A 27738-nucleotide genomic window follows, 5' to 3' on the forward strand; every position below is an offset into this window, starting at 1 on the left:
GAATGGGAGGCGGGTTGCGTTAGTGGCCGCCTTGAAATTGAGGATGAAATTATTTTTGGGTGGATCCTCGAGACTGAGAAGTTGAAGAACTGGTAGTTTGCTTCTGACAGTCTCTTTCTTTGTTGACGACGATTCAATTTGTACTTTGGAACTAGCGAGCTCGGAGAGTTTGACTCTGGTAAGATCTGAATCGCTCTTTCCTTTTCAGTCAACCTTTGGATGTTTTCTCCACATTCACAAAGCTCGAGGCTGACTTGACTCAAAGCACGTTATTCTGCCAACAACGAATCTGCAAATCGACCAATTCATACGAAAGCGATCGAATACGTGGGTGCCATTGACCGGAACTCCTTACTACATCTTGGAATCATACATCCTTTGAGCGGAACATCTGCAGACATTGGCGCAAAGAAGCAAGCTCCGCATACGTGCAAAGCTTGTCCAGTACAAAGGAAAGCCGCAGATTTTAAGAGGATATACCTCAAAGGCCCCTGCATACAAACTGCCATCCACCAGGCGGTATCAGACGAGTTGGAGGTAGCCTGGCAGAGCAGCCACACCATCACCACAATGCTCTACGACCTCAATGTCCCTTGGTCACCAAGCCAAGACTCCGCTCAATTACAGAGAACCATATCCTTCCTCTCAGAAGCAGGCTACTCAGCTCTCGCCCTCAACCACACCATAAAAAGTCCTCTCCCCCCTCAAATAACAAACCCCATACCAACAACCCTCCCCTTCACCCTCCCACCAAAAACCACCCTCCTCCGCCGCTGCACCCTCACAATCTCCGACCCCTCACTCAACCACCGACTCCCAAACCTCGCCTCCGCCTACGACATCCTCGCCCTCCGACCCACGAGCGAAAAGGCGTTTCTCTCAGCATGTCAATCACTGACAGAGCACTCCATAATCTCGCTCGACATGACTCAACGATTTCCCTTTCACTTCAAGCCGAAACCGTTCATGACGGCTGTCAATAGGGGGATCAGGTTCGAGATCTGTTACGCGCAAGCTACGATGGGAGATGCTGGCTCGAGGAGGAATTTTATAAGCAATTGCTTGGGTATACTGCGTGCTACGAGTGGAAGGGGTTTGATTGTTAGCAGCGAAGCTACGAGCGTGTTGGGAGTTCGAGCTCCGGCCGATGTGTTGAATCTACTGTCAGTCTGGGGACTAGGAAAAGATCGAGGATTGGAAGCTCTGGATGTGAATCCTAGAGGGGTGGTTATGAACGAGGGACTAAAGAGAAGTGGATTTAGAGGAGTGGTTGATATCATCGATGGAGGAGACAAGCCTACTCCGAAAGAAAAGAACACACCGACCTCTAACGGGGCAGGAAAGAAAGGCAAACGGAAAGCAACATCAGGATCCCAACAACTCAGCTCAGAAGCCCCTCTCAGCAAACGAGCAGCAAAGAAAGCCCGCCTCGCAGCCGTGAACCCAGAACCAGATACCTCTCCCCCTCCACCCGCCACAGAACTAGACACCCCTAGCGAAATAAAAACCACCACAAATGGCTAAACCCACACATGTTCGAGCAGTCTCTTTTTGCTTTCTTTTAAAATGAAGTGAACGTTATCTACAGTAACAAAACCGGAATTGCTCTCCCTCTGTATATGTCTCCAGGACCAAACAAACACACATCCCCCTCCCCCTCCATCTGTCTTTCTTTTGGTATTATCCCCCCACCCCACCCCACCCCAGCAACCACAACGCCATCCATCCATCCATCCATTCATTAACTATCCCCCTCCCCCTCCCTCTCCCAGCTAAAAAAAATCAAGGCTTAGCCTTCGCACTAGCCAAGCTCCCCAAAACCAACGAGCTCGTCAAGCTAAACGTCGAGATATTGATCGGGTCACTACTACTCGGCTTCGCCACCTGCGCAGCCGCCGCCCCCGCCGGCGCCGTAACAGACAGCAGCAGACTCGAGGCTTCGCTACTGGTCGTTGCACCTGCTGCTTGAGCTGAAGCTGCTGCAGTCGTCTTCTGAATAGCGGCACTTGACAGCGTCGCTGAGTTAGCGGCTGCTGGGTTTGCTGCCGCAACACTACTTGTAGCCACGGAACTTGTACCGGAGACAGCGGCAGCGGAAGCGCCTGCAGCAGTAGTCTTCTGAATAGCAGCCGAAGTAAACGTCCCCGAATTACCAGCGGCGGCGGGTGAAGCAACGGTCGCGAGCGTGGTGCCTGCTGCGGCTGGAGGCGCGCTCATGGCGGCGACGTTCGGGAAGGAACCTGCGCCGCAGAGGCATTGGCAGTTGCAGGCCCCGCCGGCGACGATGGTTCCTGTGCCTTGGGCGAGGGCGCCGGGGGAGCCGACTGCGGGGGCGGCGCCTATGGATGCTGGAGGTTGTTAGTGTTGGGTGGAGGAGGGGGGAGAATAGAGGGCTTACCTGTGTTGCCGGCTGCCGCGTTGGAGGTCTTGACTATCACTGCTGTGGTTCCGGTTCCGGCTACCATGCCGGGTGGTGGGGAGACGCCTGCTACAGAAGCAGCTGCTGGTGAGGCTCCTACTGAGGCTAAGGGTGTTAGATATATCATTCATGAGGGAGTAGTAGAACTCACCAGTTGCTCCAGCCGCTGGGTTGGATGTCTTCACAATCACAGCCGTGGTACCAGTCCCAGCAACCATTCCCGGAGGTGGAGATACACCTGCGACCGAAGCACCTGCTGCGGCGTTGTTGACCGTAACGGTGACTTCTTGGGTGATCATTTGCGGAAGCGGTGTGACGGTGATTGTTGGCGCGGGTCCAGTTCCAAATACTGTCATCGTAACGAAAGATAATTGAAGACCACTATCCAAATCAGCATTCTTTCCAACATGATAGAAGGAAGCACCAAACATACTTCGCTGCCGCTCCTCCAGTTCCCCCAGCCGAAGCTGCGTTTACCGTTACCGTCTTCTCGATGGTGACAGTCTTCTCAGCCCCTCCTGCTGCACACGTTGCATTGCTCCTTGAACCTGCTCCTCCAGTACCGGCTGCTGCTGTTACTGCCTTCGTGACTGTGACGGTCTTCTCGGCGTTGGCGTTCCCACCGCCTTGTTTGGCTCCTGCATTTCCTCCTTTTCCTGCGCCGTCCAACGCTCCTAATGCTCCCAGTAGATCTGCTAAGCCATCTCGTCGTACGGGTTGCGCGAAGGCAGAGTCACACTATCCACCGTCAGCCAAATAACTAATCATCGACTCCCCTAACAATGAGTTCCTACCTGTACTAAACTCGACAGACCAGCGACGACGAGTATTGATGTCGATAGAAAGTTCCTCATTGTATGTATAATTACTCGGATCCACGACCCGTAAAACTGAAAGACGGCCCTAAACCAAGATTGAAATGAAAGGTTCCAACAGACCAGCCGTGGTGGTGTGTTAGAATGAACGACGTCTTGGGGGGGAAAGAGAAAAAAGAGCGTGACCGGCAGCTGCAAGAAACAAATTCAATAGGACGAGAGTCGCAAAAGAAGAAGAATTGGCGATACGGAAGAAAAGGTTCAGCGGCAGCGGGAGCCAGACATGCAAAGAATCGAGGGAGACGGAAACGTTAACGAAGGCGATCCGACACCGTGCGTACGGGCATTGGGCGCTTTGATGGAAGGAATGGAGCACGCCGCGCAAAACGTCGAAAAAGAGATCCTGAGGGAGAGAGAGGATCCTAAAATGGAGGCAAAAGATGAGATGAGATGAGATGAGGCACGAAAGAGAAAAGGGAGGGATCCATCCACCAGCAACGCAACGCTGCTTGACTGAGTTCGAGAAAATGCGTGATTCAATGATCCATCCATCACCTCAGCGTTTCGCTCAGTCCCCCAGCACTTGGAGGGGCCGACGAGCAAACAGTACGACGACGCAGCACTGCTGGTGGTTCGACGGATTGGACGGCGGTCGTGCGCCAAACAGTCTCATGGGAGTCGGAGGATGCGGTTTGGCGAGCGCTGGTCATACACGGCAGTCTTGGAAATGGGGGGGAGAATATGGGCAAATTTGGGAGATTTGGGAGGGTTTGAGGCCATCCCCGACAGTTGAGGTTTCAACAAGCACTGTAGCGAAGGGAGGTTGAACCTCGAGTCGCAAGGGACGTCCGAGAGGCCAATGATGAACCTGGACCGGCGCCATGGGATTGAATTCCTATCGGAGCTTAGATCGTACTGTACGGACGTTAATAATAAGACTGTACTGTAATGCAGTGCACTCCACAGAATTAATCCGCAATCCACTTCGATCCGCAGGGCAGGGCAGGCAGGGCAGGCAGGGCAGACAGGGCTCCATCAAGATGAAGATGATGCCAAACATCCTCAGTTCGTGCGTGATGCGGCTGTTTCTGGGGCCGCTCTTGTTTCGTTTGATGGCGCAGGCACCACGAGTCCCTCAGCCGAAGAATCAAGCAATGCGGCGACCATCTGTCCGCATTGCAGGAAGGCTTGGAGGAGAGTGATTCTGTGGTGTGTTCCTGACTGACTCTTTGATCCGAAGAAAAGCAATTCGGATGGCATTATTGTTGAGTTGAGTTGAGTCTGAAGTCAAAAAGAGAGTTGCTAAGCTTATTCCATCTGGAAGCTTGGCTTGCTTTGCTTTGCTCTGCTCTGGACGGGTCGTGTCAAGTCCGCGACGTGGGAGTCGAGATTCCGTGTGGCCGACCAGCGATGCATGATGCGATCATATCAAACGTGTTAATGTATCCGAAAGGCTGTTCAATACGTAGGAACATGAAAGTATGATTCTGGATTAACATATCATCGAAAGGTTGTAATCGAGATCTAGAAAGGTTCCTCAGCCTTACTGCAAGCAAGTGGCGGACAATCACTCTCTCCGAGTACCGTCAGACCTAACCACTCAAGGACTAGTTCCTGCTGAATAAATCGATGACGATCTTGAGTCTTGACATCTGCGCATCGAGCTTTTGTAGGGCTACGCGATGAAATCTACCCAAACTTCGCATTCGTCTATTTACAGTCGGAAAAGTCGGTGTCGATGACCACCCAGCAGCTGGGCTGACATCAAGAATACGTATCCTCGAGAGCAGGCTGTGCCTCATTTCTTCAATACTTAATATCATAATTCCTTCCATCTGAAACACTTTCTCATACAACCTTCACGACGTCGAAGTACCAGTATACCATCGACATTCAAGATGGAAGTCCACGTACTTGATAACTATTATCTTGCCATCACTCTTCTAATTACTATTGGATATCAACTATTTTTCTTCTCCATTGCATTTTCTCTGAAGTTTGACAAGCTCACTGGTCAGTATTCCTCAAACCCCACCAACACCGCCCTAATTATATACTCCAGACTTCGCTGGCGGAACCAATTTCGTCGTCTTAGCTATCATTACCCTCGCATTCAGCGGCCATCACAATGCACGTCAAATCGTATGCTCGTTATTCATCATGGTCTGGGGCGCTCGTCTCTCCGCCTTCCTCTTATTCCGCATCTTGAAGACTGGCAAAGACGATCGGTTCGACGACAAGCGCGACAAATTCTTCCCCTTCTTGGGCTTCTGGGTATTCCAGATGATCTGGGTCTGGACGGTCTCTCTGCCAGTCACAGTCCTCAACTCGCCAAACGTTACTCAGTACCCGCAACCCGCTTTCGGCACCGGAAGAGACATTGCGGGTGTGATCTTGTATGCGATTGGGATGATTATGGAGAGTGTCAGTGATGTGCAGAAGTATCTGTTTAAGGCTAGGCAAAGTGATAAATCTGCCATCTGCGACAAGGGATTCTTTTCCTGGACCAGACATCCGAATTACTTTGGCGAGATAATCATCCAGTTCGGTAAGCCTCCTCACACTTTTGTGTTAGTCATATCTAACATTCCCAGGCATCTACATGATCGCAGTCTCCCCAGCGGCAAATGGCTACGTTAAGGGACAAGCATACAAAGCCCTCTACGCCACGATCCTCGGCCCCTTCTTCCTCACCATCCTCCTGATGTTCGTATCCGGCCTAACGCTCCAAGAACGCCCCGGCGCGAAGAAGCGATACGAGAAGAACAACCATTGGGAGGAATACTCGAGATATCTGAACCGAACGAGTATCTTGATCCCATTCCCACCTCAACTATACGAGAAGATGCCTACTATCTTGAAGAGAACCATCTTCTTAGAATTCCCAATCTACGTCTTCGATCCAGCGAAGCATTCGGATGCCGGGAAAGGACAGTCGGGGGCAGAAGAGGGAAATGCTCATAAACCAAGCACAAGCACGGATAATAGGCAAAGTGGAGATCGCTTAGTTAATAACCAGTGAATGGGAATCGAAGAATAGGATAATGTCTATAGTATGAACCGAACATAGCAAAGGCGTTTAAGGGCTACGATGTCATGTATAATGCAGTACTGTACTTTCTTAATCCTCCAATAGCTTTGAAGTTAGCACATCCTTGCAATAATCATGTGATCGGGCGAATGAGTCAACGTCACGTCGCGTTCAGCTCTTGATGTTCTACTTGGATATAAACATTCTCTGTTGTAGAAGTTGCCTACTTTATTCAATTATCTTTCACCCTTTTTTCCGATTACTCTGATCACCAATCAACCCTCAAGTCTGTATAGAGTAACTACCTGTAAGTTTCCCTCCTCTTACCTCTAAACCCCACCACCCTCTCTACACCCTCCCTAATCCACTCCTCCCCTCCCCCTCCATCACCCAACTAACTCCTCCCAGCCTCCCAGCCTCCCAGCAAAATGAACGTACAATGCCAATGCGGCGCAATCCGCTTCCAAACACCACTGCCCAAACCACTCGCAGTCTACATCTGCCACTGCGACGAGTGTCGGCGGCAGAGCAGCTCGGCGTTTGGGTGTTCGGCTATTTTCCCGAAGTTTGAATTGCCTGGTAAAAGGGGGAAGGGGAAAGAAGGGGGAGGACAGAGGGGGTTGAGTTGTTATTCGTGAGTTTTTTCTCTCTCTGTTTGTTTGGTTTTTGGTTTTTTGGGTCTTAGGGGAGGGGAGATGGAAGGGTGGTTTTGCTTGTTTTTTTTGAGAAGAGATTGGAATTGTAACCCTTGAGGAAGTTGTTGTTCGCATTTCTTTTACTTGTACTCGATTTCCTACTCTCTTGAAATTTCCCTGCTTTCAAGTCTCCATCTAGCTGTTCAGCACTTCCTATTGCTTGGATTCTCATTGCTCTCTAAACTTTTCATGCCCTCAAATCTCTACCAATTCAACACCTCCTATTTCTTCTCCTCCCCTCTTCTCCTCCCCTACCTCACTTATCACCTGTCAACTCAACTAACCCCCCCTCCCCCTCAGACGCCCAACATCCTCCGGCCACCAACTAAACTGCTACTTCTGCACCAACTGCGGCACGCGCCTCATCCACTCCACGCCCGGGAAAGACGTCGTTAGCGTCAAGGGTGGCTGCATCGAGGGTCTAGATTGGAGTACCGCGCGGCATATTTGGTGTAAGCGTGCTGTGAGTATTGAATTTCCCCATTTCTCCCTTTCTTCCCCTACCCTTTCACCAACCCTACCTCTTCATCCTCCAACAACAGGCCTGGAGAGGAAAATAAAGGAAAGGAAATGCTAACCAAAAAAAAAGATGATACCAATCCCCGAAGGCGTAGAGCGCGACGAAGAGGAACCCGCTGATGAAACGTACGGCGACATGAGCATGAGCGACGGAGGAGATGACCGGCGTTCTCGCGCGCGGCTTGTGGAGGGGAGCACCATTTGTCCGGAACTGAAGATTGAGAGTTCCCAAGCGAAAGATAGGGAGAAGGTTACGTTGAAGAGGGGTGAGGAGGAGGATGAGATTCGTGGGTAATTTTTGGGTTTTTCTTTGGGGGAGGGTTTGGATTTTTGAGTTTGGCTTATTTTGGATTGGTTGGTTGGTTGGTTGGTGAAATAATGAGATTCTTGTACATTTCAGGTACCCAGTAGAGGTATAGGACGAACAATCAAGCCATACCCCCATTAACCCGAATCACCTGCCCCGTAACCCACTTACTGCCCTCCCCCGCCAAGAACGCCGCCACATCCGCAATCTCCTCCGGGGACCCAATCCTCCCTTGCGGATTAAAACCCGCGATCATCTTCAAGACCTGCTCGTTCTTCCCCTTCATAAAGAGGTCTGTGGCTGTTGGGCCCGGAGCAATGGCGTTAACTAAAATCCCCTTTCTCGCGAGGTCTTTAGACAGGATGCGCGTCATCTGGTCGATTGCTCCTTTGGAGGTGCAGTACGCGAGGTAATTGGGCGTCACTGTCGAGGCGGCGTTGAGCGTTGTAGAGAAGAGGATGATTCGTCCTCCGGAGGTCATGTGTGGGATAGCTTTCTATTCATTCATTCCATTAACGCTTATTTCCCTTTGTGTTAAGAAGGAGAGAGAGAGAACTAACCTGCGTTAAGAACAAAGGCCCCTTAACATTAACACTCATAACCCTATCAAACTCCTCCTCGGTCAATTTCTCTAACTCACTCAGCGGCATGATGCCCGCGCACGCAACGACGATGTCCAACTTCCCGAATCGTTCGATGGTAGCATCGACCAGACGCCCGACGTCCGAAACGCTGCCGACGTCCGCTTTCACGGCGAAGGCGTGCTCGGCGCTGATTGCTGAGATGGTTTCGTTGGCTGAGGTGCTGTCGCTGGAGTAATTTACGACGACGTTGGCGCCGGAGGCGGCGAGGCGGAGGGAGAGGGCGCGGCCGATGCCTTTAGAGCCACCCGTTATGAGGGCTACTTTTCCAGCGAGGGGTTTGGTTGTCATTGTAAGGTGGGGTGGTTGGGGTTTATGAGATGGTGGAAGTTGTGAGGTTGAGGGGAAGAATAGCTTGTGGAAAGTGAAATATCAATAGATTGTAGACAAAGACACTTGAATTGTGATGATTGAGAAAGGGATGAATATGAGAGTGAGTGAGACCGTATATATACTTGAAAGGCTTTGATGTCAAGGCTGATGGCCACTAAAGCCACCAGCTGCAAGCCAACCCAACCTTGGGAGCTGTCTCCACTACAGAGCAACAGTTGGCATGTGAAGGTTACCCATTCGAACAATGGGTATTGTACAGAGTTACCTTAACTCCATTTCCATGGGAACAGGAAATAGAGAGGAAATAGCGCTTATTAAAGGATTTAGGAGTTTGAAATAATAAGTATATAGAAATGTTGTTGTGGACCCTGGAGTTTTGAGGTGGTTCGCTCTTAGATCCGCGGCGATTAGGGATGTAAGAACGTTGAAATAAGGACCGTGGATTTGGGATGGCCTGGGCTTACAATGAGCTTCACAGGCGAGCTTTGGGAACATGGAAAGCTGCATATTTGATGTATGGTCCTTCGACGGCGGCCAGCAGCAAGGCTGGCTTGTCTATAGATTTGCTATTGGAGAATGTTACTCGTCCTTTAATCGAATGTCGGTAACGACGACAGTTGTTGAGCTATTGTCTAGACCCCCTATGGCCAAGGAAAAGAAGTTACTTGATGCGCCACAGCCATTCGGCCTAGAATGGCAATGTCCAGGTGGACATGTCCAAACTTGCCTTTTGGTGGCGAAATCTGGACGTGACAGTACTTTCAGCATATGAAGAAGTATCTGGAAGGCTTCAAAGGGAGCAATTTCGATGGTATTGAATTCCATGTGCAAATATATTTGGAAATCTGGTCATCGGAGGTCGGCAAAATGGCTTGAAAGAGGTGCCTGGCGTCGTTCCCTTAGCCTGACCGATAGCCAAAAAGCTGCGATAAAGCAACGAGGCTGATCTCCACAAGTTCGCAAGCAAACACAATTTACAACTTCAACCTCAACGATTGATCTACTCTTGACCAAAATCCCTCACATCCATATCCATCACAAATTGCACCTCCGACACTGCAGCTTCTGCGCGCTGTATCTTCCGGCCACGATCCACGTATTAAAATACAATCTCCCTCGATTCCGCCGCAAGCACGCGACCTAGCCTGAATCCGCCACGATGGACGCGAAGCAGGTTGATATTCAACTCAAGGCTCTGCAAAAGGCAGTGGCCGAGAAGCAACCTACAGCAAATGTGGTTGCTATCCTGGAGACATTGAAGAAAGATGTTGTCCCGACCGAGGAACTGCTCAGGGTACGTTCTTTACTTGCGCGCATTCCTCAAAAATGGAAACGGACACTCTGCCTCTTGTTGATTTTCAATCCTCTGACATACTCTAGACAACCAAAGCCGGTATCGTCGTCTCCAAGCAAAAGGCCAATCCCAACAAGGACATTTCCAGGCTCGCTGCAGAGATCGTATCGAAGTGGAAGCAAGTTGTTCAAGGATCACAAAAGAAGGCAGCTTTGGCCAAGTCGAGTGCTGGATCACCAATGAAGACCGCCTCCTCCCCAGCTCCGAGCAACGAACCTAAGACGTTCAAGGGCGATAAATCCAAGAGAAAGTGGGAGAATGAGGGTGTTGATACCAAGCGCACTGGAATTCCAACCAGGGATGCTTGCATTGGACTGCTATACAATGGACTCGCCTACATGTCGGACGAAACTCCTACTCGCTTGATCCTTCGGGCTGTAGAGATTGAACAGGCTGCATTCGACAATTTCAAAGGCGACACCCCAGATTACCGAGCCAAGCTCCGTTCTCTGTTCCAAAACCTCAAGAATGCTTCGAATAAAGAGCTAGGCCCACGTGTCATGTCTGGAGATATCAAGCCCGCCCGATTCGTCACCATGACCCACGAGGAGCTGAAGTCTGCTGAGCGTCGCGAGGAGGATGAGAAGTTGATGAAGGAGAACTTGAAGATGGCACAGGTTCCAATGGCAGAGAAGAGTATCAGTGATGCCTTGAAGTGCGGAAAGTGTGGTCAGAAGAAAGTCAGCTACAGTCAAGCGCAAACCAGATCTGCAGATGAACCGATGACTACTTTCTGTGAATGCACGGTTTGTGGTAATCGCTGGAAGGTATGTAGTCTCATTTTTGTGTGCAAGAAACCTTCACTAATATGCATAGTTCTCTTGAACATCTGGCTGATGGGGCGTGCTCGGATCTTAAAATTTCAATTCTCTTAGGGTACTTTTTATGGATGGCTTCAGGGGTCTGGGGTCTTACAATGCATTTGGGGGGTTTATTCTAATGAGTCCAGAACAGCGTTGCTTCTCATTCCATTTGTGCTTTATACTGCCAAAGCATGGATTTTAACATGTCTCTCTGAAGGGGCTTAGCACGTGGTTCTTCTTTCAGAGAACGACGCTCTGCTGTCATGAGATAGAGAACGAAAGAACGATAGATCATGCAACATCTCTGCCACATTGATTACCCTTCTTTCACCTCGGATCTTTGATGCCTAGCAAGGCCAGCAAGTTTGTCTGCTCATGCTCTTCTTCCAACCCCATCTCGCCTACACTCTTCCAGAACTTACTGAGATGTCGAGTACCACTGTCACAAAGGATGGTAACAATCCGACTGTCCTTTGGCATCTGCAGAGCAGTAAAGACAGCAGCAACGCAATTCACAGCGCTACTGCTACCGACAAATATGCCATCTTTCTCAACCAACCACCTAGCCATCTTCATAGCTTGGAGATCAGTAACCTTGACAGCATCATCAATCAGCTCTCTCCCAGCTTCAAAGTTCTCCGTAAGCCTATTGATCCCTATCCCTTCGACTATGGTATCAACTTGTTGTCTCCGGCGTGTGCCTTCTTTTTCTGTACTCGAAAACATGACTCCATGCTTCACCTTGTTGTACAAACCGCTGCCTTCAGGATCTGCCAGCACAACCTTGAGATCTCTCCCCATTCCCATTTCTTGCTTGAGAAAGAGGGAGATCCCAGATATAGTCCCACCAGTCCCAGCTCCAGCCACGAAAGCATCAAGCTGTCCACCAGTCTGGTGCCAAATCTCTGGTCCCGTAGTCTTGAAATGAGCCCTGTAATTTGCCAAGGACTCGAATTGGTCCGCAAAGAATCCCTTACTCTCATCCTCGTTCGAAGCAGTATGTTCCCTCGCTCTCGTCCTTGCCAAATTGACAAAGTGCTCCGTGGAAGTAATCGGCGCAGGCGTCACTCTCTCGACCGTAGCTCCCAGATGATGCAAAAGGTCAGACTTCTCCTTGCTCTGGTCATTCGGCATACAGATATAAGCCTTATATCCCTTTGCCCTCGCCAGCGTTGCAAGAGAGATCCCCGTTGACCCTACCGTGCCCTCATAAATCGTATCTCCTCGCCCCGGCGTCAACAATCCTTCCTCCTCCGCCATCTGAATCATATTCAGCGCCACTCTATCCTTCGGGCTTCCTCCCGCTCCATTAAGAAACTCTGCTTTGGCAAAAATCTCGCATCCCGTAGCTTCAGATAAGCTCTTGATCTTGAATAGCGGGGTATTGCCTATGCATCCTTCGATGCCTTCAGGGACTGGCGGAACGGGAACTCCTACGATTGATTGTCGAGCGCTTCGTGTGTGGTCTTCTAGCTTTACGGGAGCTAGGTATGTGCTCGCTGGTCGAGAGTCGGCGGAAGAACTTGGTCCCCCTCTTCGGCGTTGGTACCTGCGTTCAAGATCTGGGTAGAGATCTTTGAAGCCGAGGGTTAGGAGAATACCTGCCGCGAAAGCGACTGCGACGGCAGCTGTGCCATAGGCTTTTGGGTGGTCATTTAAAGACATCTTGTCATCGTAATCTGATCATTTCGTGGATTGCCCAGTTGTCGAGGGACAATGGTGGATTTTGGGTGTTTGGGATGAGGATTAATCCTTGTCAATATTTGGAGCTTTGACCTTGTGAAATTCGGACTTTCTGCTCAGAGCTCCGACAAGAGCACGCAACCACAGCACGAGTTGTACATATCGTTCTATGGACTCTCCAATTATTTCACGGTTGTTTAGACAGCTGTTCAGTCATCGAGCTTGTCAGCGAGTACGAGCGCGATCAGTGGCGCCATTACGGTTACAGCATGGAAGAAGATCGCAGGTTAGACATTTGTCTGGGAGCAGAAGACACAATGAGAAGTCCTCGACGCGCAACGAGAGTGATTGGCAGCAGAGGACGGACCTGTTTCCGTTGGATATGATGGAGGAGTACCAGAAATACCCAATGGTTACAGCAGATCAGTTGAGAGGGAGGAGGGAACGGCCTAGGAGAGTCAAGATGTTGACGAGAGACTTCATTGAAGGTTGATACTCCCATACAAACTTTGAATCAAGACTCACATACCTCGCAGATTCTCTCTACAATCCCTCATACGGGTACTTTTCGAAGCAAGTGGTTATCTTCACACCAGGTGAACCCTTCGATTTCAATAACCTGCAAGACGAACCAGAGTTCCATCGTCTTTTAGGGCAGAGATACACCGAGTTTGAAGACAAACTAGACGCTATAGAACCCAACGAGACTCGACAACTATGGCATACACCCACCGAACTCTTTCGACCGTACTACGGGGAAGCTATAGCCCGGTACCTGGTAGCCAACTACAAGCTCTCCCAATACCCCTATCACGACCTCATAATCTACGAAATGGGCGCCGGAAACGGAACCCTCATGCTCAACATCCTCGACTACATCCGCGACGCCGAACCCTCCGTCTACGACAGGACGAAGTTCAAGATCATCGAAATCTCCTCCAACCTAGCCAAGCTGCAAGCCAGCCAACTCCTCAGAACCGCTGCTTCCAGGGGCCATTCCTCCAAAGTGGAAATCATCAACAAGTCCATCTTCGAATGGACGCAGGTAGTCTCTTCCCCCTGCTTCTTCCTCGCCATGGAAGTCTTCGACAACTTCGCCCACGACTCCATACGCTACGACCCCGTGACTGAAGAGCCCCTCCAAGGAACAGTACTCATTGATTCCTCGGGCGAGTTCTACGAGTTCTTCCTCCCAACAATCGATCCCGTCGCCTCGCGCTTCCTACGAGTCCGTCACGCTGCCACTGGAGGCCATTATCCCACCCCGTTACCGCAAAGCAAGATATTGCGGAAATTAAGGGCAAAGATGCCGTTTAGTCCGAATTTAAGTGACCCGGAATACATCCCAACGAGACTAATGCAGTTCTTTGATATACTGGCGAAGTACTTCCCAAGTCACAGGTTGTTAACGAGCGATTTTCATGATTTGCCGGATACGATCAGAGGGGTTAATGCCCCAGTTGTGCAGACGAGATATCAGAGGCGGACCGTGCCTGTTACTACTCCTTATGTAAGTCTTCTTACCAGATTTTCCACGGGTTCAATATGCTGATGATGTTCGACAGGTACATCAAGGATATTTCGATATCCTGTTCCCGACTGATTTCAATGTCATGGAACTCATGTACAGGGCTATCACAGGCAAACTCACTCGTGTTCTCACACATGAGGAGTTTCTGAGGAGATGGGCGTATGTGGAAGAGACGGAAACGAAGAATGGAGAGAATCCACTCTTGAGTTGGTATAAAAATGCCAGTGTCCTCACCACGGTGTAGTCAATTCAAGAATTACCAAAGAAAGTCTGGATGATTCTGTTTGATTCGCTGTGTTGTGATGTTATACGCTAATGCGGTATGTGGAACAAGTTTGTTTTACGCCTTATAATCCTTCTCCTACCATTCAAGCACTGTCCTCCAGTCACAGGATATATTGAACCATGGAGCGGTCTTTACCTTTCAAATGCCCGGTGCGCGATCTTCTTTCCAGTTCTGTTCTGCGTATCAACGCTCTAAGGAAAATGACGCGAGATTGTGTTTGCTGGGCGGCTTGAGCAGCAAGAATTCTTCGATGGTGCCTTCCAAGTGGAGGACCTCTGGTCAAAGCACGATTTGAAGCACGTCGTCTTCGACTTCCCTGCCTCGTTGGACTCGATCTTCGTCGGATTGGCAGGCATAGCTCTGTGCCATCAACTAGGTGAGGTCTCTCCGTAGAGCCTTGTCTTTCGGATGGGAGCCACTCCATCTGCGTGTTTCTGCTTGGGTCTGAACAGGAAGCGTCTCTCGAGGCCTGACGATTGTCTGAAATATAAGCATCAAAGACCCCGGGATACAGGATGGACCCGAGGATATCGAACGTCTAAGGCAGTCAACATTGCATTTCAATCTAAGGAAATGGCATGCATACGTCGGGCTCCCGCAAGAGCCATACATCCCGATCAAATCCTGATGGCTTCGGATGAGATGGAAGGCTGGATTTCCAGTTGTCATTGCCATCGTCTCGATTTTCCTCGCCTTCACGTGCTTGTGGCTGTGTTATACTCTGCATGTTCATATGCAAAGCCTCTACACTCCCACCCCACAATCGACGCCAAATCGACGGAAAGTGTAGTCGATCATCGAGGAACACGAAACTCTTTACCAGCATAATCGACTCGAGTATCTTTGGACGGTGCAGAACCTGGATTACTTGATCCAGTGTTTCGCATTCTCCCAATTCGACCGGACATTGTGATTGGAGAAAACGCTCCCTGTCTCTGAAGTAGTCCAAGAACTTCAGGATTTCCTCGATAAGGCCAGACTCGATCAAAACCTCGTTGTTCGATTTGCGTTGCTCTTGTGGGATATCTGGGCCTAGGAATTGATCCATGATAGAAAGAATTATTCTGAGCTGGAAGCGCCATGACTCTTGGTGTGGAAATAGGCTTTGGTATAGCTGGCAAACCAGTGTAGCGTCTTGAGACGAGATCAGTAAGCGAGGATCTGAATGTCTTGCAAAGCACGTACATTCCAATGTCTGACATGGCTCTTGCATCGACTGTTGTTGCGTTCTTTCGGAAGGCATCTTGGGTATCTGAACGAAGGAGGGGTTCACTTGATGCTCGAGCGGCGAAACCGAATAATCGAGCGACTGCTGACTGCATATGAATGTCCGGTTCGAGTTAGAGAATGTAATCTGAATGAATGAAAGTCGGGTTTGGTAACAGCTATTGTTGAAGATTGATGTCGAGTGATGTTGGGTGATGACGAAAGTATCTGAAGCTTCGAAAATGAACACGGAGAATGGATTCTTAAGGTTGGAAGGGACAACCAGCTGTCAACTCACAGTGCGATGCCACATATTTAAAGCAGGAAAGAGCAATCATGATTCTGATAGGAAGGAGGAGAGGTAGAAACAGCTTAAATTCAGATATCAATGTGCTGCTCAGTTCTACGCTATGAGATCGAGTTATGTGCTCTGAACATGATGCTCCCATTGAAGTCTTGACCACAACCGAACCTCAGTCTACCAAATGCTCCACAAAAGGGGAGCGACTCACATGATGCAAGCACGTGACTAGACGAAATATACTTCCTTTGAGTAGTAAGACTAGAGAATGCATTTGACACAATGACTTATGGAGTTAAAAGTAGTCTCTAGCAGAAAGTTTGGCCAAATGTAAGTCCGAATCAAAAATATGCGATTCGTTATGTTTCCCTTTGCAAGGGATTCAAGCGAGGACTCAAACCTCAAGCTTCAAACCCTCAACTCTCACCACTGACAAGGTTTACAGGTACATCAAATATGGCGAACTCAAAGTATGTGGATAGTTACGAGGAGTTGAATCGTGCTAATTCACCTTTGCAGGTACGAGTACGTGAAGGCATTCGAGCAACCAGACCTCCTCCTGCCAAACACCTGGATCGTGGTTCGCATTGATGGCAGAGGGTTCCACAAGTATGCGTATCAACTTTTGACATCTATGTACCTCTGTTGATCACAATCAGATTCTCAAACAAATATGCTTTTGAGAAGCCAAACGATCGTCGGGCTCTCGACCTCATGAATGCTGCGGCCAAGGCAGTCATGAACGAGCTCCCAGACATTGTCATTGCGTACGGCATCAGTGATGAGTACAGGTACCTCAGCAGGATCCCGTTACCTGGCTTCCATTCCTAAAGATTATTTCTAGTTTTGTCTTCCACAAGTCTTGTGTATTGTTCGAGAGGCGGTCAAGGTATGACTCTTGCTTCTGCCCAAGATCATCTAGCTGACGCTTTGCCAGCAAGCTAGTGACAACTATCGTGTCGACTTTCACCGCATACTACGTGCATCTCTGGTCAACTTTCTTCCCTGATATGTCACTTTCTCCTCCTTTGCCAAGCTTCGACGGACGGGCCGTGCAGTATCCTAGTATCCAGAACTTGAGAGACTACATGAGCTGGAGACAAGTCGATTGTAAGCCCTCTCTTACATAACTAATCTCAGAGCTTATAAGAATCAGGTCACATCAATAATCTCTACAACACTACCTTCTGGGCTTTGATTCAGGTTGGAGGAATGGATGCGAAAAGTGCTGAGAAAGAGCTTGCTGTAGGCTCCCCCCCCCCCACGAGTTCAGCGTAACATGCTTATCGAAATAGGGTTCACTCGCAGCAGACAAGAACGAGATCTTGTTCTCGAGATTCAAGATCAATTACAACAACGAACCAGAGATCTATAAAAAAGGAAGCGTGGTACTTCGAGATGTAAGTCATTTTCTGCGCGGATGCACAACATCTGACCAGGATTAGTATGAGTTAGTGGAGCCTGGAACTGCATCAGAAGTTATTCATGAGGACGTGGCTAAGCCAGGAGAGGAGGTTGAGTTATCAAAGACCCAAGAAGAGAAAGACAGGAAACGGAGAGCAAAAGCAAGAATCACTGTGCAGCACGTGGACATTATCAAGGATGAGTTTTGGGAGAGAAGACCATGGTTGCTTTCAAACAAGCCGGGCAAAATACCCAAAGAGCCATGATTAGATTCTATAGCTTTAATCGCTGCAAATGCACAGATACTCGACATGATATCGCTCCGAACGCCGCGCTGATGCCAAATGTATAACCTATTCTTCTTTTCTCCGCTTCTTCTTCTTCTTCTTTGAATCCTCAGTATCCACCGTGTCTTGTTCAGCCTTCTGTGCAAGTTTCTTTAGCCGTTTTCGTTCTTTGCGTTGCTCTTTCGTCTCGGGTTTGACTGAATCCTGTTCCGCGGTGTCTTCTGTCGACGCAGATTCCGAGGCTTTTGCTTCCTCCTCAAGTAGAGCACGCTTGGCAGCTTTTCTTGCCCTCCGCTCTTCCTTAGATTCCTTTGTATCTGGGCTCTCTCGGCTCTCCTCAGATTTGTCCTCCGCAGCTTTAGCAGCACGTTTCGTAGCTTTCCGAGCTCTTCGTTCTTCCTTGCTCTCTTCCTCCTTCTCGCCCATTTCTACCTCTCTCCTCCTTTTCTTCTTAGCCGGCTCCTCACTCTCCGTACTCTCCACAGGTGTAATCGTCCCACTCAAACTCTCTCCGCGAACAAAACTCGCGTACAACCCGCCTTTACTGCCCACCCATTTCGCGCCCGCTTTGCTCACCATATCCAGGCCTCCACTTGTAACAGTCTGCACCACTGTGCCCTCTTTCGTCGTATCCAATCCTTTCAGCGAGGAATCGAAGGCGTTCATCCACCACATATCGCTCGTTTTGTGCTGTTTCTTGCCGATGCCGAGAGTGTTCTGCTTCTTGGAGACGAGGAGAGGTCGAGAGAGTCCGATTGTGTTGGAGGTTGGGTGCAGCGAGTTTCCGGTCCCGCGCCATCCTTGGGATGTGAGGAGCGCGTGGGCGTCCATCGTGTGTGTCTCGTGGGAATCTGTGAGACTGGAGGAAGAATTATACAAATTTCTTATCGCAATTGAGAAAAGTTGTGGTAATCTTAGCGCAGGTGGCGCTATTGGCTCTTCCGACTTCAAAAGCGGGGCCAACATTGCTCGATGCTTTGGCGGATTATCTGTCTGAACTTTTTGAAAAGCCTCACTTTCTGATTATTTATTGATTAAGACATAATGTTTAACTGTTCTGATGTTCTTCTGAGATTTAGTATCTCGTCGCCTTCGAAGCATCTTCCAATCTCTTCTCAAAATGCCGTACCTCCCATATGAAGAGCCTAGCATTACCACCATCCTCTCCCTCACATCTCTCCTCATCCTTCTCAATGTCACTCGCTACATCCTTGACCGCCTCTTATACTGCGGCATCATCGCCGAGATCCTGATAGGCATCATTTGGGGCCTTCCAGTCGGCGGTACAGCATGGCTCTCAGCAGGCATGCAAGAAACCATCCAAGCTTTCGGCTACCTAGGCCTGATTGGTCTTGTGTATGAAGGCGGTCTTAGTACCGATTTGGATCTGCTGCATAAAAATGCTGGAATGTCCATATCGGTGGCGACAGTCGGACTTATTATGCCCATCGCGTTGTCCTTCCTCCTGCTTCTCTTTCCATTCTCCAGCAGTTCTGGGACTTCGTATCCTACCCCGCTGGCAGCTTTCTCAGCAGGTGCTTCGCTTTGTTCTACTTCGTTGGGTACGACATTTGCTATTCTATCTTCAGCTAGTATGCAGCAGACGAGAATTGGAACAGTGCTTGTTGGAGCTGCTATGATGGACGACGTGGTCGGACTGGTCATGGTGAACATTGTCACCACGCTTGGTGCAGGCGGCATGGGCAGTTGGTCTATTGCAAGACCTATCGTCGCTAGTTTTGGCTTGCTTCTTATTGTCTTGGCCATTTCTCCCTATTTATTGAAGCCATGTTGGCTATTCCTTGCTAGGCAGCTGAATCCTGTAGAAAGTGGGGATGAAAGAACCTCGAACTCCAAGTCATCTTTTCAGAGAATTGCTGTGAGGGTCGTCTCAGGTGTTCCTCATTTGAGTTTCTTGCTTTGCACAGCCGTCTTGGTTGTCTTTGTAACAATAGCAGCTTTCATCGATGCCTCGATATTGTTTGCAGCATTTATCGCAGGTGGCATGGTGAGCTATCTATGGAATTCTCAGCATAAGCAGGAAGTCGCTAGAGACGATCGCCCATTCGATGCTCAGATGCACATGTATGAGCGGTATTACAAGTCTTCAATGGAGTATATACTTGTACCTTTCTTCTTTGTAAGTAACTCTCAATGCGTGTGAGTCTTGCCCTGATAGCATGACCTAGGTCTCCATCGGATTTTCTATCCCAATCACAGATATGTTCTCAGGGCAGGTCGTCTGGAAAGGCATCGTCTATTCAATACTCATGATCATCGCAAAGGGAACTGTCAGCCTTGTCATCTATTCAGATTATTTGATAAAGGTATGGCATAGCAGATCAAAGACTTGGGCATCTCCACGCAACACAAACATACCTCTACGATCAATTCGATACCCACAAACAGATAACAGCACTCAAGAAAGCGTCTCAATTCCACATGAACGGAGGAAAGCTCCACATGCAGATGCAATGCTCGTTGGATTCGCCATGATTGCAAGAGGAGAGATTGGTTTCCTGATTACCTCGTTATCTCAAAGTTCGGGGACATTGACACTGAAGGGCTCCTCAAGCGGTGGCGGAGAGTCCATCTTCCTTGTCATCATCTGGGCTGTGGTTTTGTGCACTATTACTGGGCCGGTTGCAGTGGGGATCATAGTTCGCAGACAGCGAAGACAGCAGATTGAGACGCAAGACCTCGCACAGATTCATGACTATTGCAGATGAAACCTAATATTAAGATCTACTATTCCGCATTACTCTGCTTCGGTCTACGCATGAACCATCCATGGATTGGACATCCAAGTTCCTCCCGCACCTTGATAAAATCTTCAGACGGATTTTCCACACTCGGATCCAAGCTCAACTCAGATTCTACCTTGAACCCATACTCTTTATACAACTGAAGCCCATCATCAGTCGCTTCGACATAGGCAGGCAATCCCAGTTCATCAGCTTTGTCAGCTCCCCACTGCATCATCAGTCGCCCTGCACCACGGCGTCGATGCTTAGGGTGCACGAAGCAGAAATTATTCACTGACAAGCAGAGGTTAGCTCGTAAACTGGTCTCAAGGTGTCTGTCTGGATTCTAACAGATATGAGGTTCCTTCATTTTAGCAGTGCGATTGCTCAGAAACTGATAAAGTACTTGGCTCGCAACGTCTTTGAAAGCACCTGTGACAGTCAGACATCAATCTACAAATCTCTCAATCTAGGCACCTTCAGGCAACCAATACGGCGCCATTGGCTCCGCTTCCTTGGCGTAAGGATTCTGTTCAAAGATATTCCATTGCGTCCCAGCGATTACCTCACCAGTCTCTTCATCGGTTACGTAGATCCAGCGACTACTAGGATCGCCTTTATGCCATTCGAGTTGGCGAGCGCAGAACTCGTCAAGCGATGGTCCTTTAAACGTTTCAAAGAAGCCAAAGAAGGGGTCATTGAATGCTGCAACTTCGACTGTGTGGATGGGAGGAAACTCTGCATCCGTGGTGAGTTCGTGGAGTTTGAGAGGCATGGTGAAAGATGGAATTTCTGAGATGAACGCCGTCAGATTATAAGTAGAGAGGTTCTTTAAGTCAATTATATTGTATTGTTTAAGAACACGAAAACGAGTGGTTGTGGTAAACGAAAACGAGGGTGGGCTAATGCATGTGGGCTGACACCTAGCTTGATAGGACTACACTCGAAGTTCACCATTTCCCACGAACTGCGATCCAAGATCGGTTAGAGATCTGACTAGTATGGCTGTCCAATCAACTTTTCCATTGTCCCAAAAAGAGACTGAATACATAGCTTCTTGCTAGTAGTTGTATCCTCATGAACCCATGTCATCCTGAGGCAAATTACTCAACCGTGTCCATTCTTACCCTGGATCTTGAACCATGGGTCGAGGTCCTTCACCACAAATTCCTGCTGCCTGTCCGGAGAGAAAACCTTATCGAAAGCTTCCCTGTGCTTTCCGCTGCAATGCCACGCATTCTTCGGGTCTCGCAAAAACATTCGGAGCAGATGTCGGCTAGACAATTCGTCCCCTTCGTATGCAGCTCGAGCGTGCATAATGCTGAGATTGTTGACAAATTGGATGTCTCCATCCTGACGGTCTAGTTTATGAGAGAATTTCTGAGCAGTCTTCTCCAGCACTCGAAGAGCATGGTGCTGAGCTGCGGAAAGGGAGGGCAAGTGATCAGGACGGGGCAGCTGAGGCCCACCAGTGAGCACAGCATGTACAAGCTGCATCATGGGTTTCTCTGCGGCGTAAAACAATGCAGGAGCAAAGCTGACACCAGCTTCATGGGTTATTCTATAATTATTGGTCACCGAAACAAAGGATCATCTGTAGTGTGACTTACGGATCTGCGATCTCCCACGGCCTTGCCTCGGCCTCCAATGTTTTGATTACATCAGGAGCTGTCACTAGTAGCTCTTGATAAATTCTCCAGAAGCTTGACAGAAATTGCTCGCCTCCTCCTACCTCTGATCCTTGATCCACCACGAAGAGCGCAAGTATATCGCCTGCAAATCTATCGGCATGGAACGACTAACATGTTTTCAGCAAATTGATCGATGTTGGGATAAACATATCATACCAGAGCAACGGGTATCTTTGACCCAGCTAGTCCAACACCCTTTGCAGCTTCTGGTACGTGATCGTGAGTGGCATCGCGGATATGACCTTGTGTGACCGTTAGCTGAATGTTGACGATAGTATATATGATTGAGGCAAAATCGTCTGTCCCTCGTTGGGAGCAGACGTACGAGGATACACCTGCAAAAACGAGTGCCTTATCGAAGTCGTTGTACATCATTGGGTCTATACCCCGTCGCACTGCAACACCTATTCCATTGTAAAGACTGGAAGCGATGTTCCCCAGACGCGGCGCCAGCTCTACCGGTAGAGGAAAAGTTTCCGGGCCCACTTTCTCAGCAGGGACACCGATGTCTGGCAAACTCGCATTCAGTATATCCATTGGGGTGTGTGGTTGATGAATACTTACTTTTGAAGTGTACAACAGCCTCGCTGATAGCAGCAACGTCATGGTCTCTAAGCTCAAACACGTAATCCTTAGGTTTGAGATCTTCCCCATTCCAAGCCATAGGAGAGAGGCTGAGAGAGGGAACCTCTTTGACGTCGTCATATGTTGAGCTATGTGACGATAGCGGGGATCCGCAGTTGCTATTTGGGTTGGAGTCATTCGAAGAAGACTCGAAGCATGGATTTGTCGATTCTTCCATGATGGCGACTAGCTAGACAGAGAAAATTTATCGTGGCTAAGAATTGGGAGAAATTTTTCGTATGTTATGTTGACACCCGATTGGCGGATTCTAGTCATTAAGTGAGCTTTATGTATGAACCCAGTGAGGCAGCCTGATCTACTTCAGTGAATTGAAAAAAAGGGCGGTATGCGAAATACCAGACAATTCGCGGCTCTGGTCTCCAAAAGGATTTGCATTGGGCAAGTTGTGAAACAACCCTCTCCAATCGCACGGAATTTCCGCAGTTGCTTATCTTGCAGTTGATTCCGACTAGTAATCATTGGAAGGATAAGGCCAGCTCGGGTCGGAACGAAAAAGAAAGGTAGGTCATTTTGCAAAACCACTATGCACAGAGCTGGATTTGGTAGTGTGACAGACTAGCTACGGCTGGGTGTAAGGGTGTGCTCTCACTATTGATGATTGGGAGGAAGGTTGGATCTCAGCTGCAGCACCTCACATGGACTGAATTGGTGAGCCAAAGATAAGAATGCGTTCACTGGCCTACAGTACCGATCACTCAGGTGAGTGGGAAAGAGGTGCTAGCCGAACGATTATTTGTAAGGCCTGCATACGATCGTTGTACAAGATAGGTAAGCAGTCGCAACGTAATGTGAAGTTAAATCGTGGTATGAAACTATTTGCAACAAACAAAAAGTACACGAAATCAACCAAACCCCTATGAGCGGGCTAGGAATTAGAACTTCTATTAAAAGATATCACGTGGGAAGAATTGCGATGCAAGATAGTTAAGCAGTGACAATGCTTATCCAGTGAAAAAAGCCAAAGACTCATCGTTATGTACAAGTAACAAATGAAATTAGCGCAGGTCGATGAGGAAGTGAGTACCTCCCGAGGCAGTGCTTATCTCTTTCTGCGGAGAAGTAGACTCTTGGAGTAGTTGACCTGTCCATCTGCCTGGCTTAGTGTTGGCACCAAGAACAGTTCTTGTATCATTCAGAACAGCAGCAGAGTTGGACTCTATTAGAGGAGTTAATCGTACTTCAGCGGGGTTTTGAGAGTGATGTGTAGTCTTACCCTTGTCGAGGACTTGGACTAAATTGCGTAGAAAGCAAACAGACTCGTCGTCCAACCCTTCTCGCTTACTCAACTCTTCAATTTTCCCTTCCCGGACCAATTGAAAGGGAAGAAAGCCACGAAGTATTGCTCGAAAGTGCATGAGGAGATTTCCAGCAGTATTTTCGTATGCTTCGATTTGTTGTTTCGAGATGTGACTGACCCGCTCTTCCAAACTCTACTCGAATACATGAGTCAACACCTTTTCAATCTGGAGTGAGGACCTTACAGTCTTTTGTTTTGATATCATATAAGCTATGCTGCCTGCATGAACAAACTCTAGATTTGAGAGGAGGGTGTAGAACGTCAAAAACAACTCGAACCACGGCTTTGAAGTACCGGATGCTTTCTTTGCGAAGATCATCTTTTTGATCTTGCTTACAAGAACTTTCTGGTCTCCTTTGAGCCCGGAAAGGATGGCGACATCAATTTGATGTTCTATTGCTTCTGGTGCCGGCCGATCTACCGCTCGCGAGAAGTCGTATTTCTGATATTCAGACCGGTTTCCATATTTAGCGAAATCCTCCAAACTAACTCCAAGGGTCTCTTTCCCAGTGATAGTTGCCCAACCCTGGGACATTACTGCTCCACACTCAAGTTTGAAAGCGAGGCTAAGAACATCACTACCATACTTCCCTTTATATCGTAGAGCCTCCCGGTATATCAAAGCAGCTATCTCACCAGGATGCCTTGAGGCTAACCAAAGCTCCATCGCGGATCTTTTGGAGTTCAGCAGATCACCAACAGTACTTACTACCTCTGAAGTTTCGTAGGCAGCAAATGGAGGCAATTCAATGGCCACCTCTTCATCTGCCACCGAAAAGTGGTACGAGGTTGTGTCGTCTTTTGCCTCCGGTTGATACTGTCGACAAGCGATCAACAGGGTCAATTCGGATAGCTCGATCGGGACAGAGCCTGGCAATATCCACTTGAGTTGTACGTTGCGACATTCGTTAGCATTACCAGTCCAGCGATAGCTCTTGAATTCTACTTCCCATTAGCCCATTCGAGAATTGACTGAAACCATTAGCGAAAACTCAAAGGTGAAGCATGGTATGCATACTGTGACGAACTAGGCTGGTTGAATGAAGGTCTTCCCGGTAGCAGGGAATGTAATAACTCCGAACACTACTAGCGACCTTACTACAGGAGTTGCAAGGATTGCCGTCATCACACTGTGCAAAAGTTAGTGAGAAAACAGACGGACATGCCGACTTCGTTGTCTGCGGTTGAAAACTCACATCACCCTTCTGCAACCGACATCGTATACACGCCCCTATCTTTCGGACCATATCAGCTTTTCTCCGATCTTCAACGGATGGCTTTCCACGAGCTTTTTGGATTCTGTTTCCTAGTACCAAGTGATTGGATTTGAATGTGGCTAGCTGCTTAGGGTTGGGCGCAATTGATACTGGCACAGATAGCCTGGGTCGTAATGAGGAAGGCCTGAGTGATTGGTCAGGTAAGCTCGATTCAGAGGGAGTAGCACGGGGAAAGGGCGACGGCGACGCTGTAATCGAGTCAAAACGGCCGGAGCTTGGTGTCCGCAAGCTTTGCTGGCCACTCGGAACACTAGATAGAGTTGAAGCTGCTCTACTGGAGATTATCTCGAAGGCTTCTGACTCTGCGTATGGTGGATCGGAAGAAACTGCCGAAGGGTGTAGAAGTTCCCAATATTCTTGCGTTTGTTCTTCTGGCTGATGAAGGTTCTCCTCCAGTCCGTGCATGACCTACTAGGTAGCTACCTAGCGATTGATCGATCGCGGGTAACGAGTCAAACCGGCCCGGCGTGCAAGGGCGACTGACCGGTTGGCCAACGCGCAATTTGATTGGAGCGTCTGCCCGCAGCCAGCCAACTCTGTGCGGTTCGTCGTGGTCCCCAGCCAGCCAGCCAGCGTGCACACAAAATAGGGTCATGGAATTGGTGGGAGAAGAGGATGCATTGCTAATCTACGGTCGGGCTACGCTACATGGACGCTCCCTAACCTTAGTGGCTTCCCTTATGTAAGCACCAATACTCCAGTGGAACTCCCTTTCATACGTGACGTGCCGCCACGGAACTTCGATGCCATAGGGTAAGGGTATTAAAGAAAATAATGCAAACGCAAAACTGTATGTAAGGAAACTATGCTTTGAAGGGGGTTTAGCTCCGACAACGTTCTTCCTGCCTGTCGTCCGCCTCAAATCCTCCCAGAGTCGTACCGACCGCGATATAAGGGCGAGAACAAAGTGGAATACAAAGCCATAGGAGTGTAGTACCAGGTGGGCGTAGCACTGTTTTGTCAACGACCCCATCCCATAAGGGAATTGTTAGTTGCTCAGGAAATAGTGGTACATAGTTTAGAAAAAAAGTAAAGGCCAAAATATATAGTAGCAACACAAGGCCGGTCCTCGCAACGTTAAGAGGTGGTTGTAAAGAGGTGGTTGAGACACTAACCAATAAACCTAATCCAGTGCGGTATACTGACGTTGCGGGGACGTAGGCGGATAGGGTGGTTAAAACACCGACCAGTGGACCTGGCCTAGTGCGGTGTAAGGAGGTGGTTGGGACATTAATCAGTGGACCTGATCTAGTGCGGTATATTGACGTTGCCGGGGCGTGGCAAGTAGAGTGGTTGAAACACTGACCAGTGGACCTAGTCCAGTGCGCTCCGGTATTGATAGGAAGATAGAGTAAATCACTCGCTACCCGAGTCGGATGACTCTGCGAAGGAAAGTGTTATGATCCGTGAGAGCGTAGCCGAGTGGTTGTGCGAAATTCTTCTTAGTTGCGATCTCCTGCCACTTTCCCGTAGACAATCTCATGAAGCCAGGTGGTACTTGATATTCCTCCTTGGACGGTTGTAAGACAGCACCCTTTCCTTTAAAGACCTTCTAAGCGGGGGTGGGCGTCAGCGCTCCCAACAGTTGGCTGGGTTTAGCGTAACTGCCAAGAAATAACCGTCTAGACTAGTTTGGTTATAGATTTTGAAGAACCGTCAGCTTATTGGTTGGTTATAGTTCCGGGCTCCCTGAAATTGTTAAGAACTGTTTATTTGTTTACTATTAGGGGAGTTTGATAATTGTGGAGATTAAAGTGCTTGGAACCCTTGAAATGTGGGAAGGCTAGTTTAAAGCTTGAAATTTAAGGGTTAAATTTTAGTTAAAGCTTAAAAATTGAAGCTTAAAATTAAAAATATACTATTAATAGAGTTTATTTGTCTTAGCAGTTTAAACCGTCTAGAACTGTCTAGAACTTATACGGTTTGGTTTCATAGTTTTCCGGAACTATACTAATACAATTAGTCTGGTTTTGTGACAGCACTGTGACGATGGTGTGAGATGGCGACACAACGTCGGGCTATTCATTTAGAATCTAAAGCTAAGGAGAGAAGAAAGGAGAGGAGGAGAGATCTATATACATATATATGTCAGAAGTAAGGGGATGTCAGGTGAGGAGCTAAGCCCTATTAGGCTTAAAGCTCGGGAACGCCACTATTCCCGGCCTGACCTCTGTCACAGGCGATTGGCTCAGGCGATTCAGAACAGCTGGCGCTGTGACAGGTTTTAGGGTTAAAACCAAACCAAACCACCCATTGGGAGCGCTGGTGGGCGTGTCCTCCGCGTCAGGAGAAGAAGAGCGGGCCATCTGGGGGGAGCGTACTTATAATTCGTCGACCTCGTCCTCGTTACTGATCTTGCATCGCTTCGTGGCAGGCCTGAGTTCCTCCTCCTCCGCGCTATCACCACCTAACTCAGTGTCTGGGACGTCCGCCTCACCTCCTTGATCTGGAAAATAAGTAAAAAGTACT

The 27738-nt window shown here is 48.7% G+C and overlaps 15 protein-coding genes across 15 annotated transcripts; 7 read left to right on the forward strand and 8 right to left on the reverse strand.

Moving 5' to 3' along the window:
* The first annotated feature begins 440 nt into the window (after window positions 1-440).
* Window positions 441-1553, forward strand: LY89DRAFT_24970 (PHP domain-like protein). Its single transcript, XM_018206181.1, has one exon. The coding sequence runs from the start codon at window positions 571-573 to the stop codon at window positions 1522-1524; it is 954 nt and encodes a 317-aa protein (XP_018078941.1). The 5' UTR covers window positions 441-570; the 3' UTR covers window positions 1525-1553.
* A 229-nt stretch (window positions 1554-1782) lies between these two features.
* On the reverse strand, window positions 1783-3273 carry LY89DRAFT_727608 (uncharacterized protein; the record flags this gene model as incomplete). The annotated part of the gene is made up of 5 exons (XM_018219174.1): window positions 1783-2348; window positions 2399-2524; window positions 2571-2800; window positions 2853-3157; window positions 3214-3273. The coding sequence occupies 5 exons, from the start codon at window positions 3271-3273 to the stop codon at window positions 1783-1785; spliced, it is 1287 nt and encodes a 428-aa protein (XP_018078942.1).
* Window positions 3274-4896: 1623 nt separating this feature from the next.
* Window positions 4897-6421, forward strand: LY89DRAFT_713401 (oxidoreductase-like protein). Its single transcript, XM_018218047.1, has 3 exons — window positions 4897-5247; window positions 5297-5782; window positions 5829-6421. The coding sequence occupies exons 1-3, from the start codon at window positions 5133-5135 to the stop codon at window positions 6254-6256; spliced, it is 1029 nt and encodes a 342-aa protein (XP_018078943.1). The 5' UTR covers window positions 4897-5132; the 3' UTR covers window positions 6257-6421.
* A 33-nt stretch (window positions 6422-6454) lies between these two features.
* LY89DRAFT_25017 (uncharacterized protein) lies at window positions 6455-8036 on the forward strand. The gene is made up of 4 exons (XM_018206187.1): window positions 6455-6572; window positions 6674-6899; window positions 7261-7423; window positions 7550-8036. Exons 2-4 carry the CDS (start codon window positions 6694-6696, stop codon window positions 7772-7774), a joined length of 594 nt encoding a protein of 197 aa, XP_018078944.1. The 5' UTR covers window positions 6455-6572; window positions 6674-6693; the 3' UTR covers window positions 7775-8036.
* LY89DRAFT_663314 (short-chain dehydrogenase/reductase-like protein sdr) lies at window positions 7908-8718 on the reverse strand (the record flags this gene model as incomplete). The annotated part of the gene is made up of 2 exons (XM_018212695.1): window positions 7908-8282; window positions 8347-8718. The coding sequence occupies 2 exons, from the start codon at window positions 8716-8718 to the stop codon at window positions 7908-7910; spliced, it is 747 nt and encodes a 248-aa protein (XP_018078945.1).
* An 814-nt stretch (window positions 8719-9532) lies between these two features.
* On the forward strand, window positions 9533-11434 carry LY89DRAFT_679685 (transcription elongation factor s-ii). The gene is made up of 3 exons (XM_018213926.1): window positions 9533-10054; window positions 10141-10881; window positions 10931-11434. The coding sequence occupies exons 1-3, from the start codon at window positions 9920-9922 to the stop codon at window positions 10937-10939; spliced, it is 885 nt and encodes a 294-aa protein (XP_018078946.1). The 5' UTR covers window positions 9533-9919; the 3' UTR covers window positions 10940-11434.
* LY89DRAFT_776674 (PALP-domain-containing protein) lies at window positions 11245-12582 on the reverse strand (the record flags this gene model as incomplete). Its single annotated transcript, XM_018222064.1, has 1 exon — window positions 11245-12582. One exon carries the CDS (start codon window positions 12580-12582, stop codon window positions 11245-11247), a length of 1338 nt encoding a protein of 445 aa, XP_018078947.1.
* Window positions 12583-12985: 403 nt separating this feature from the next.
* LY89DRAFT_571707 (DUF185-domain-containing protein) lies at window positions 12986-14375 on the forward strand (the record flags this gene model as incomplete). Its single annotated transcript, XM_018208605.1, has 3 exons — window positions 12986-13088; window positions 13137-14110; window positions 14166-14375. The coding sequence occupies 3 exons, from the start codon at window positions 12986-12988 to the stop codon at window positions 14373-14375; spliced, it is 1287 nt and encodes a 428-aa protein (XP_018078948.1).
* Window positions 14376-14517: 142 nt separating this feature from the next.
* LY89DRAFT_727614 (uncharacterized protein) lies at window positions 14518-15660 on the reverse strand (the record flags this gene model as incomplete). The annotated part of the gene is made up of 3 exons (XM_018219175.1): window positions 14518-14955; window positions 15004-15551; window positions 15603-15660. The coding sequence occupies 3 exons, from the start codon at window positions 15658-15660 to the stop codon at window positions 14518-14520; spliced, it is 1044 nt and encodes a 347-aa protein (XP_018078949.1).
* Window positions 15661-16330: 670 nt separating this feature from the next.
* Window positions 16331-17641, forward strand: LY89DRAFT_713406 (tRNAHis guanylyltransferase-like protein Thg1). Its single transcript, XM_018218048.1, has 8 exons — window positions 16331-16394; window positions 16444-16533; window positions 16584-16715; window positions 16769-16813; window positions 16862-17034; window positions 17081-17169; window positions 17220-17324; window positions 17370-17641. Exons 1-8 carry the CDS (start codon window positions 16381-16383, stop codon window positions 17592-17594), a joined length of 873 nt encoding a protein of 290 aa, XP_018078950.1. The 5' UTR covers window positions 16331-16380; the 3' UTR covers window positions 17595-17641.
* LY89DRAFT_679688 (uncharacterized protein) lies at window positions 17562-18485 on the reverse strand. The gene has a single exon (XM_018213927.1). It carries the CDS (start codon window positions 18444-18446, stop codon window positions 17682-17684), a length of 765 nt encoding a protein of 254 aa, XP_018078951.1. The 5' UTR covers window positions 18447-18485; the 3' UTR covers window positions 17562-17681.
* A 250-nt stretch (window positions 18486-18735) lies between these two features.
* LY89DRAFT_663321 (Sodium/hydrogen exchanger) lies at window positions 18736-20344 on the forward strand (the record flags this gene model as incomplete). The annotated part of the gene is made up of 2 exons (XM_018212696.1): window positions 18736-19755; window positions 19805-20344. 2 exons carry the CDS (start codon window positions 18736-18738, stop codon window positions 20342-20344), a joined length of 1560 nt encoding a protein of 519 aa, XP_018078952.1.
* A 29-nt stretch (window positions 20345-20373) lies between these two features.
* On the reverse strand, window positions 20374-21163 carry LY89DRAFT_776679 (uncharacterized protein; the record flags this gene model as incomplete). Its single annotated transcript, XM_018222065.1, has 4 exons — window positions 20837-21163; window positions 20711-20791; window positions 20436-20653; window positions 20374-20388 (listed from the first exon to the last, which is right to left on the reverse strand). Exons 1-4 carry the CDS (start codon window positions 21132-21134, stop codon window positions 20374-20376), a joined length of 612 nt encoding a protein of 203 aa, XP_018078953.1. The 5' UTR covers window positions 21135-21163.
* A 122-nt stretch (window positions 21164-21285) lies between these two features.
* On the reverse strand, window positions 21286-22852 carry LY89DRAFT_745532 (taurine catabolism dioxygenase TauD; the record flags this gene model as incomplete). Its single annotated transcript, XM_018221071.1, has 4 exons — window positions 21286-21920; window positions 21970-22157; window positions 22207-22559; window positions 22615-22852. The coding sequence occupies 4 exons, from the start codon at window positions 22850-22852 to the stop codon at window positions 21467-21469; spliced, it is 1233 nt and encodes a 410-aa protein (XP_018078954.1). The 3' UTR covers window positions 21286-21466.
* Window positions 22853-23690: 838 nt separating this feature from the next.
* Window positions 23691-25674, reverse strand: LY89DRAFT_727620 (uncharacterized protein; the record flags this gene model as incomplete). Its single annotated transcript, XM_018219176.1, has 5 exons — window positions 23691-23851; window positions 23909-24125; window positions 24177-24934; window positions 25011-25122; window positions 25189-25674. 5 exons carry the CDS (start codon window positions 25672-25674, stop codon window positions 23691-23693), a joined length of 1734 nt encoding a protein of 577 aa, XP_018078955.1.
* Window positions 25675-27738: the final 2064 nt, after the last annotated feature.

This window comes from Mollisia scopiformis, assembly GCF_001500285.1.
Source record: "Mollisia scopiformis unplaced genomic scaffold LY89scaffold_1, whole genome shotgun sequence".
NCBI lineage: Eukaryota > Fungi > Ascomycota > Leotiomycetes > Helotiales > Mollisiaceae > Mollisia > Mollisia scopiformis.

Excerpts from the sequence above, each read along its gene's own strand:
- LY89DRAFT_25017 (XM_018206187.1), top strand. The coding sequence starts at position 6,694 with ATGAACGTACAATGCCAATGCGGCGCAATCCGCTTCCAAACACCACTG. Across the intron at positions 6,900-7,260 it reads AGGGGGTTGAGTTGTTATTC|ACGCCCAACATCCTCCGGCC; the intron begins GTGAGTTTTTTC and ends CCTCCCCCTCAG. Across the intron at positions 7,424-7,549 it reads ATATTTGGTGTAAGCGTGCT|ATGATACCAATCCCCGAAGG; the intron begins GTGAGTATTGAA and ends CCAAAAAAAAAG.
- LY89DRAFT_679688 (XM_018213927.1), bottom strand. The coding sequence starts at position 18,446 with ATGGACGCCCACGCGCTCCTCACATCCCAAGGATGGCGCGGGACCGGA.
- LY89DRAFT_24970 (XM_018206181.1), top strand. The coding sequence starts at position 571 with ATGCTCTACGACCTCAATGTCCCTTGGTCACCAAGCCAAGACTCCGCT.
- LY89DRAFT_713406 (XM_018218048.1), top strand. Across the intron at positions 17,035-17,080 it reads GAGCTGGAGACAAGTCGATT|GTCACATCAATAATCTCTAC; the intron begins GTAAGCCCTCTC and ends TATAAGAATCAG. Across the intron at positions 17,325-17,369 it reads GAAGCGTGGTACTTCGAGAT|TATGAGTTAGTGGAGCCTGG; the intron begins GTAAGTCATTTT and ends GACCAGGATTAG.
- LY89DRAFT_713401 (XM_018218047.1), top strand. The coding sequence starts at position 5,133 with ATGGAAGTCCACGTACTTGATAACTATTATCTTGCCATCACTCTTCTA. Across the intron at positions 5,248-5,296 it reads GAAGTTTGACAAGCTCACTG|ACTTCGCTGGCGGAACCAAT; the intron begins GTCAGTATTCCT and ends TATATACTCCAG. Across the intron at positions 5,783-5,828 it reads CGAGATAATCATCCAGTTCG|GCATCTACATGATCGCAGTC; the intron begins GTAAGCCTCCTC and ends TAACATTCCCAG.
- LY89DRAFT_679685 (XM_018213926.1), top strand. The coding sequence starts at position 9,920 with ATGGACGCGAAGCAGGTTGATATTCAACTCAAGGCTCTGCAAAAGGCA. Across the intron at positions 10,055-10,140 it reads CGACCGAGGAACTGCTCAGG|ACAACCAAAGCCGGTATCGT; the intron begins GTACGTTCTTTA and ends GACATACTCTAG.